This window comes from Chaetomium globosum, genomic scaffold (genome assembly GCF_000143365.1).
Source record: "Chaetomium globosum CBS 148.51 scaffold_6 genomic scaffold, whole genome shotgun sequence".
Lineage (NCBI taxonomy): Eukaryota > Fungi > Ascomycota > Sordariomycetes > Sordariales > Chaetomiaceae > Chaetomium > Chaetomium globosum.
This window is the reverse complement of record NT_165981.1, coordinates 2,374,473-2,383,018: the sequence shown is the minus strand read 5'-3', so window position 1 is coordinate 2,383,018 and position 8,546 is coordinate 2,374,473. Positions and strand designations below refer to the sequence as shown.

Sequence of the window (8,546 nt, the reverse complement as noted above, 5' to 3'; positions counted from 1 at the left end):
TACCATTTCCGCACATCACCCTCCCTTGCGTTCCTGCACTTCGCCCTTTTTTATCACTCTCGGCTACTTACTTCTCCCTGCTGATTCGGGTACTCTTTGCCCATCGACCCTCCACCTCCCCCGCGTCGGTACGAATTCTCCCCTTTCAAAATTAATTTTCTCTTTATACCTTTTCTTCGGGACCCCCCTGTCAGTTGGAGCCGGGCCAACCGTTCGCCGCCGCGGACCGCTGGTGCTTTTGAGGTTGGATTTTGGGCTTGGCCTCGGGGTTGGGCTTTTTGTTTGGGTGGTTTGGTTGAGGGGGGGTGGTAGTGGTGGTGGTTGTGGTGGTGGTTGTTGGGGGAGGGGGAGGTTGGCGTTTGAGTTGTTGGAGGATGAAGAGGGCTAGGCAGAGGGTGAGGAGGATTGTGAGGTTGAGGGTGTAGATTTCCATGGTTGGTCTTTTGGCCCTGTTTCTTTTGGGTGGGTTTTAGGCGTAGGTGTGTTGGGTTAGGGGGGGGGGTGAGTATGTTGTTGGTTGTTTGTTGGCGGAGTCCTAGCCCAAGTCAGGGGCCAAAGGAGATGGCGTAGAGAAACGTCTAGAAAGGGGAGGATTCAAGATATGAGACTTGATTCAAATCACTTTTGAGAAAAACCATGTAGATAAGGGCCCGGGCTGTGAACAAACAAGTGGCCTCAGCGACGGATCAATTACCCGGCTTGGAAACGGTCAAAATCCCAGCCAAGCGCCGTGATGTTTCAAGTTTGATGTCGAGCTTGCAACAGTACGGCCGTGCTTCGATTCTATTTCATCAATCCAGGGAGACAGACAATAAGGTAGAAATGGGCCCGCCAAGTTGGAAAATACTGGTTCAGGTGTTGGAAGGAGAAAAGGAAGAGGTGGAACTGGGCTCTGATGTCAGGGGCTCCAACTCATAAGTCATGTGGAGCTGACATCAATGCTTCTCAACCCCCTTGATCACAACAAATTGTCGGATCTCTAAGATATAAAATAGCAGAAGTTGCTGGTCTAAGGTTTGCTATTGTATGGATCACATATTAAACGCTAGCATGCCATTTCTCGCCAGCTTGCTTCCCCACGGGATTCGTTTTGCTACCTCATAACGCTCACCCAGCCCGTCACACTGATGGAGATGCAAACCAGAACAATGCCCCTTACCCCTATTGCATGGTGTTGGTTTGGCCAGCTTGTCAAGCTCAACCCCTGGCGCTAAATCATCCCAGGCCCTCGAAAGCGCCCCCGCCACCGAGTCCGGCCTGGCTCCGGAGCCGGCTGTTGCCTCCGAGTACGGTCTTGCACGGGGGCCGCTATCCGTTCCCGAGTCGGAAACTGTACCCGAGCCGTATTCTGTGCCTGTGACGAGCTTTCGCCCCGGGAAGGCCCGCCCACCGTTACCGGCGGCACCGGCGGCACCAGCGGTATTGGCGGCATTGGTGTTAAGGGCAAACCCCGCTCCCGAGCCGAAGAATGCCTTGGGGTCGGAACCTCCGGTTGGGACGAGCTCCGTGCCCGGGACGAGTTCTGCGCCTGAGATGAGCTTTGCGCCTGGATGAAACTCGGTCCCCGAGTCGAACTCTGTCTTTGGACCTGAATCTGCAGCTGCGGCTGGGACGAACTCAGTTCCCGGGACGAGCTTTGTGCCTGCACAAAACTCGGCCCCCGTACCAAACTCTGCCCCGCAACCAGAACCTGCGGCTGGGACAAGCTCCGTACCTGACGCGAGCTCTGCCCTTGAGACAAGCTCTGCACCTGAGACGAGCTCTGCGCCCGAGCCAAACTCTGCCTCCGAGCCGGATTTCGCCTCGGGATCGGCGGCCGCGTCTGGGATGCGTTCTGCGCCTGAACCGAACCACCCCGCCCCCGCCCCTGAGCTGAACTTTGCGCGCGAGCCGGATTTCGCCTCGGGATCGGCGGCCGCGTCTGGGACGCGGTGTTCTCCTGAACCAAACCGTGCGGCTGCGCCCGAGCCGAACTCTGCTCCCGAGCCAAACTCTGCTTCGGGGCCGAAACCTCCGGTGGCGGCAGGGACGAGCTCTGTACGAGAGACGCGCTCCGCGACCGAGCCGGGCCCTGCTCCTCCACCGAACCCTGCCCCTGCGCCTGACCCAAACCCTCCCCCCGCGCCGAACTCCGCCTCAGAACCGGCCCCTTCCGCCACGCCCGACCCGAGCTCTACTCCTCCGCCGAGCGTTGCGCCCTTACCCGGGCCAAGTTCAGGCCCCCACAAAACACGCCCGGCGGGTCGGGGCGAATCTTCGCGATGCGAAACGCATGCTCCATCATGACGACCAGGCCGCAGGCGGCGTCGGCCTCGACCCAAGGGGGGGGGTGCAGGGGCTCGATGCCCGGGGGCAGGGGGTTGCGGGCGCGGCGGACGAAGGCGTCGAGCTGGTACATGGGGGCGGTCCAGTCGGCCTTGGGCTGCGGCACGGGCGGGAGCTGCTTCGGGTTGCGGCGGGGCTCGTAGGCTTTGTGCGTCTGGGTGGTGATGCTGCGCTGGAGAGTGCGGCCGTTGCGGGCGTTCTTGTGTTCGCGGTCGGTGCGCACGCGGATGACGTGGTGGGACGGGCCGCCCCGCGAGTAGCGCAGCGTGACGGTGCGCTCTTCGATTACCCGCTGCCCGGGCGGCGGGTTGGGGTGGTCGGCGCGGTGGAGGGCGTCGATGGTGACGCCCGCTGCCGTGGAGCCGTGGGGATAGCCCCCGCGCATCGACATCCGGGATCTGCCTCTCACCTCGCCGATGGCGCCGCGCGGGAACTTCCAGGTGATGTCGTAGTGTGTGTATCCGTCCTAGGGCTTGCCCACGTTGCTGATCTCGCTGCGCAGGCATGCAATTGGGGCGCGGTCGAATACGTCGCGCAACAGCGACATGGCGTGCATCACGCCCATGCCACAGCCGCCCGCGTGCTCGTACCGGAACCGGGCCTCCTTGTCCTCTGTGATTGTCGTTGGTAGCAAGATGTTGACGGTGACTTTCACGAGCTTGGGCCTGTCAAGCTTGCTTTCAAACTCTTGCCAGCTCGGGTGGAAGAGGTATGGGGAGGCCTTGAGGAGGACGGGGGGCGCCAGAAAGGTGCTATAGAGTTCCTTATAGTCGCAATAGAGGAGGAACATGTCTCGGAGGTTGCCGGTGCCGGGTGAGTCGAGCAGGACGTGTCTACCGCTTGCGAGAGCCTTGTAGGCCCACTCGTAGCGCAAGTCGAGTGGGAGACAGATGAGGACTGCGTTGATTTCCTGGTCTTGGAGGATTCCTGTATGTGTCAGTTGATGGTTGGTCGAGGCTGGTGGCTCAGGAATCGCAGCTCCCTACTGTCGTAGCTGGTATACGCTATGGGGATGTCGTTTCTGCTGCGGAACTTTTCGGCGGCTGGCGGGTAGGTGCAAGCAATCGCGCGAACGATGACATCTGAGCGTCGCTCTGCTGGTTTGATCAAGAGTGTGTATCTGCAACGGCACAATCACACGTTAGCCCGGCGCTTCGGCCGTCAATAAGAGTGGAAGAACGCTTACGCAGCCCGTTCCGCACCCATGATGCCGAACGTCAACAGGGGATTGGCGTCTTTCTCAGCTGGTTCCGGGAGCTTGATCCAGAACCGGTACATGCGGCGAGTAGAAGCGAAGCGCCTTCTTCCTGCCCGCGAATTGGACTTGGACACCATGGGATATCTTAGGCGTGGGCGCTTAGTAGTCGTTTGATGCCGCAAGAAAACAAGAAAATAGGGCTAGATTCTGATGGGTCAGAGATGGCTGCTGGAGGGGACGGGGGATTCGCTGGTGAAAAGGATCTTGTAGAAAGGATGGGGGTCGGCGGACGACGGGATACGGCCCGTGATGTTTGTTGCTCGCCCATGAGAAAACATGGGAACTCGAGGCAGGCACCTCGTTAGTACCGACTGCCCGCGGTAGCGTTGAGACATGACAACCCAGGAGCCACCGAACGCAGCCTTCACAAACAGGGATGGGTAACGTTCCTCATAATCCTAACATACACTATACACATGTAAAAAGCGTAATATAGTCGGCGGCAATGTGCTGAGCCCACACCCACCCACGCTTTGCTCATCCACCAGCACAATACACCCGACAAGTTTGTACCCCTTGGACCGATGATAGGCCCCTCAAAAGGCCGCCGCCTGACCGCAATGCATCAGCCCCATGCTTGCTTTAGCATTCAAGAACCGTCTACCCTTTCATGCCCGACCGACCAGGAATCGTCCCTCCTTTCCTGTCCTGGTCGCCACAACGGCGACCAGCCAAAACAAAACAGAAAGAATAACAGATGGACAGCCCCCAAAAAAGCAGAGAACGCCGTCCCCCATCCGCGCCGACCCCCTTAAAAATGCGTCGAAATATGTACTCGCTGACTCAATCGACTCCATTTCCTCATGCTAGATGCTAGATGTTGGGTCCAATGCGGCGTAGCGAGGCGTGATGTGAAGCTGGTTGTAACATGGTTGATCACAAGGTAGCCCGGACAAGAAGGAAGTGCAGGACCGTACAGGCCGTGGGCAAAGAAGTAGCGTGCCGAGCAAGCGGTCGATGGGCAATTCACAAAAATGGCTATTGATAGACGTGTCGGGCGCATGCGACTTGTTACAGCGGATGTTCAATATCGGGGCCTACGCGCGAGTTGAGATAGGAGGTTGTCTAGATCCACCCAGTTGTTGTCGTCCTCGGCGAACTTGCGGTGTTTGCGAGAGAGAATATGCTATAGCGAGTTAGTCAAATCTGGCGAGGAAACAAAGAGGACACGGCACTCACCTCTTCAAAATCAGCAAACTTGTCCTGACAATTCTCGCAGTAGCCGGGCTTAAGATCACGCTTCCTCGCCTGGGGCACCGGGACGCTGGCGGTGCGGCGCAGCTTCTCTCTTTGTCTTGACGTCCCCTCTTCGTGGACTGGGTCAAGTTTCCGCTGTATTGTTTGACTGAAGCTGGTTGAGCGGACAAACGTGCCGTTATCATGGCTCAACTCGACCATCCGGCGAGAGCTTGGATCCTGGGATATGACAACCTTCCGCTGAAGGCCGTGGATCTCCTTGCTCGTCCCGGCCTTCGCTCCCAACACGCCACCCGTAGTGGACGATATCATTTGCGACCGAATCGCTGACGTGACGTTGGATGGCTGCAGACCCGATGCCACGGGCTCACCGGCCAGGAAACGGCCGGCCTTGGCATGGCTGATAAACGCGTTCTGGGAACGGAACTCCAGCGAAGGGGGATTCGCGATTTTGGACCGGTCGAACGACTCGGTCAACCGAGTACCCGCGGTTCCTCTATTGTGCCCATCTTCCATCTCGGCCAAGGTGCGTTTGCCTGCCGTGTTCTTCAACAGAATCTCGGACGCTTTGTGCTTTGGCGCCGCCGGCTCCGCTGCCTCACCAGCGACCTTGGCAGCCCGCGTTCTGGTTCGAACCTCCTTTTCAGGGTGATCGTGACTCTCATCAAGGACAAACGGACATCGACCTTGCGACGTGACGCGGAACTGCGGCCACTCCTGGTCCTTGGGGTCGGCAGCTTTCCGGTATTCCTTGATCATGATAGGCTTGGTCTTTTCCTCGAGGTCGTACACGTAGATGTAAGGACCCGTGAACTTCACCAAGTCATTGCTCGACACGGTGAGATCGCGATCTGTGGGGCCATGCTCGCGTTCGTGCTCCAGAAGCCGAGCCAAGTTGCGTTCGCCGTCAGCTGCCTTGCTGGTGCTCTGCATTGTGCCAAGGCCCCGTGTATTAATGTACCGGTTCGGGTACAAGGCAAGTTCCAGAATTTTGGTCAGCTTTTCCAGCGACCATATCTTCTTGCCCATGTCGCGAGCCCGGTCCAGGACATCGGTGCTACGCGTCTTAGGCCGCCCGAGGGGGTCATCCTGATTCAGGACCGAAGGTTTTCGGCTTACAGGCGCCGTGTCATATGTCAACTTCCTCCTAGTCGGATCTGCGGGCCGGTTGAGAAGCGAAGGGTCAATCGTCTTGGGCTGCTCGTTGTCGCCGTGGGGATCCGTCTCTCCTTCGTGTTCGCCCTTGGTTTTTTCTGGTGGGATGGGCCGGTTCGTGACGACGTGGGTGATGTTGATAGAGAAAAACTTCTCCTCGTGCTACAACATATGGATGGTCAGTTTGGCAGATCAAGATAGCTACAGCACGATCCGGAAGACTTACAGCACCCAAGCGGCCAATCTTTTTCGCGAGCTTGGCCCGAAGCTCGTCTTCGATGATGCCCTCGAAATAGAAAACCATTTTTGGGAACCGGCTGCGGATTTGGTTGTGCCAGGTCCGCAGGTTCGCCAACTCCTCCTCGGTCGCAGGAATCAGAGAAGCAACGGACGCCCTCTGTGTCGTGGCAGTGCTCGCCGTCGTCCGCGTCGCCGCCCCCGCCGCTCGGTGGACGATGGTTCGGGTCTTGGGTCGTGACGGCGAGGCCACCCCACGCTCGATCATCTGGCGTTTCGCCGGCGGAGGCTGGCCATAAGGCTCCTCCCGCACCGTGTCCGCATGCAAGCGACCCTTTTTGAGGCCATTGATGCCCGCAAGGGCTCGCATTGGCGAATTGGCCACATTAGGGTTGCTGGCGGAGAGGGGGATCCTCTTGGTCGACATGGCCGAGAGAGCTGGGGGTGAAACTGGAAGATAGAAATACTGCCGTCATACAAATAACCTGTCAGGCATGCCACACCCAAGCTTGATTTTGGCGGACAGCAGTCGAGGTGCGGCTGGCTTGGGTGGCCTGGCGGACGGGCAGGAACCGGAGGAGAGAGGGGAGGGGTTGGGATGGGGAGGGTGCTGGGATGGGGCGCCTGGCAACAGCGACCAAGCACACGCGAGCTGGCGTGGGCGTGGGCGTGCACCAAAAACGCGTCCCTTGCCAACGACAGCTCCTGCGCGTTGCGCACCGAGAAAACGGTTGGAGAGGTCGGTGCAGCAAGCAGGAATGGACAATTGGTCACGACATGCGGCTCGCAAGTCCGTGTTCCATACAAGAAGGCGTCCTAGAGGCGTCTTTTGTCGATGAGTGGTGCTCCTGGATCCAGTCCTCAAATCAGTTCCAGGTCAGTTCCAGGTCAGTTTTGACGGAAAGACCTTTTTGGCGCGGGAGCTCGGGCTCCTCCCGCGAGCTAAGCCTGCTTCGAGCAGCACAACAAACTTTGGCCCCACAGGCGCGGCTGCCAGCAAGGGTGTCCTGTCGCTCACAGCAACGTCCCCAATTGGGTGCCCTGCCACTCGCTGGCACTGGCACGAGCTGACAATCGACGGAGGTCAAGTAAAATTTCCGATTGAAGAGAGTGAGCTCCCGGCACTCAAAAATCCAAATTTTGAGGTAGACAAAAAAGAAGAAAAAGAAAAAGAATAGTTCTATCCTCCTCTTAGCCCATTCTGATAACAAATCGCATGCATACAGCAATAGAAAGTCAGGCGTGAATGCTACGAATAGAATGTACAAGGCCATCACCAGCACATACTGTATTTACAATACCAAATCATACAAAACTGAAAAGATACTTTGTGGGTCATCAGCAAACTCTCAGTTTGCCATATTCTCGCTCGCTCACTTACACACTACAACCGAATCCGTCGAGATGAGGCTCCTCAGGTCCGCTCTGCGGCAAATACATACACCTCTCCGGACTTCTACCAGAGTATTACCCCGAGGAAGGGCATGGAGCCGGGGCTATGCAACATCGATTTCAGCAGCCGAACTCGAATTTGGCCAACCCGTTTATGAGACGCATCCGCACCTTTTGAAACCTGGTGAAGGTGTGTGTGTTTGCCTTTGTTTCACTGTTTCCCGCTGAGCTACGACCTATAATATGTGATCATAAACTAAACGACCCATTACCACTCCAGTAACACCCGGCATCACCGCCCAAGAATATGCCGACCGCCGCGCCAAGCTCGCCTTCAGCTTGCCCGAGGGCGGCGTGGCCGTGCTCCCCTCGGCCGAAGTCAAGTACCGCTCCGGCGCCGTCTTTTACCCCTTCCGGCAAGAATCCAACTTCCTCTACCTAACCGGCTTCTCCGAGCCGCAGTCCCTCGCCGTCATCCGCAAAACAGGCCCCTCTCTCGGCGAATACACCTTCCACCTCTTCTGCCGTCCCAAGGACCCCATCGCCGAGCAGTGGTCCGGCCCCTGGAGCGGCCTCCGCGCCGCCGAAGACGTCTTCAACGCCGACGAAGCGGCGACATCAACGCCTCCCGGGGTTCTCCTGGCCCCCCTTCTCCGCTCCGCAACCCGCATCTACACCGACGCCCCCCTCATCGACACCACCACCACCACCACCTCCCCCACCAGCACCACCCTCCCCTCCATCCTCCAACTCCTCCCCACAAACATAAATAAAAAAGAATATATTAAAAATAAACAAAAAAGAACCAAAAAATAAAAAAAAAAAAAAAACACAAGAAAAATACAAAAAAAAAAACAAAGAAAAAAGGAAAAAAAAATAAACAAAAAATAGAGCAAGACAAAGCCAAACCAAGAACAAAATGCAAAACGAAACCAAAAAATGACCAATTAAAAAAAAATGCTATAAAGAGAAAAAAAAAAGC

The 8,546-nt window shown here is 57.2% G+C and overlaps 2 protein-coding genes across 2 annotated transcripts in view; one reads left to right on the top strand and one right to left on the bottom strand.

The window, feature by feature from the left end:
• Nucleotides 1-935: 935 nt before the first annotated feature.
• On the bottom strand, nucleotides 936-6,599 carry CHGG_09088 (uncharacterized protein; the record flags this gene model as incomplete). The annotated part of the gene is made up of 10 exons (XM_001227014.1): nucleotides 936-979; nucleotides 1,160-2,198; nucleotides 2,291-2,758; nucleotides 2,855-3,252; nucleotides 3,312-3,445; nucleotides 3,512-3,667; nucleotide 3,991; nucleotides 4,625-4,709; nucleotides 4,763-6,097; nucleotides 6,162-6,599. 10 exons carry the CDS (start codon nucleotides 6,597-6,599, stop codon nucleotides 936-938), a joined length of 4,098 nt encoding a protein of 1,365 aa, XP_001227015.1.
• A 977-nt stretch (nucleotides 6,600-7,576) lies between these two features.
• The window catches only part of CHGG_09087 (uncharacterized protein), a gene marked incomplete at both ends in the record, with an annotated part of 1,645 nt that continues 675 nt past the window's right edge, over nucleotides 7,577-8,546 (top strand). The window contains 2 exons of the mRNA XM_001227013.1: nucleotides 7,577-7,754; nucleotides 7,845-8,197. Of these exons, the coding sequence (XP_001227014.1) occupies nucleotides 7,577-7,754; nucleotides 7,845-8,197 (531 nt within the window). The remainder of the gene's footprint in view (nucleotides 7,755-7,844; nucleotides 8,198-8,546) is intronic.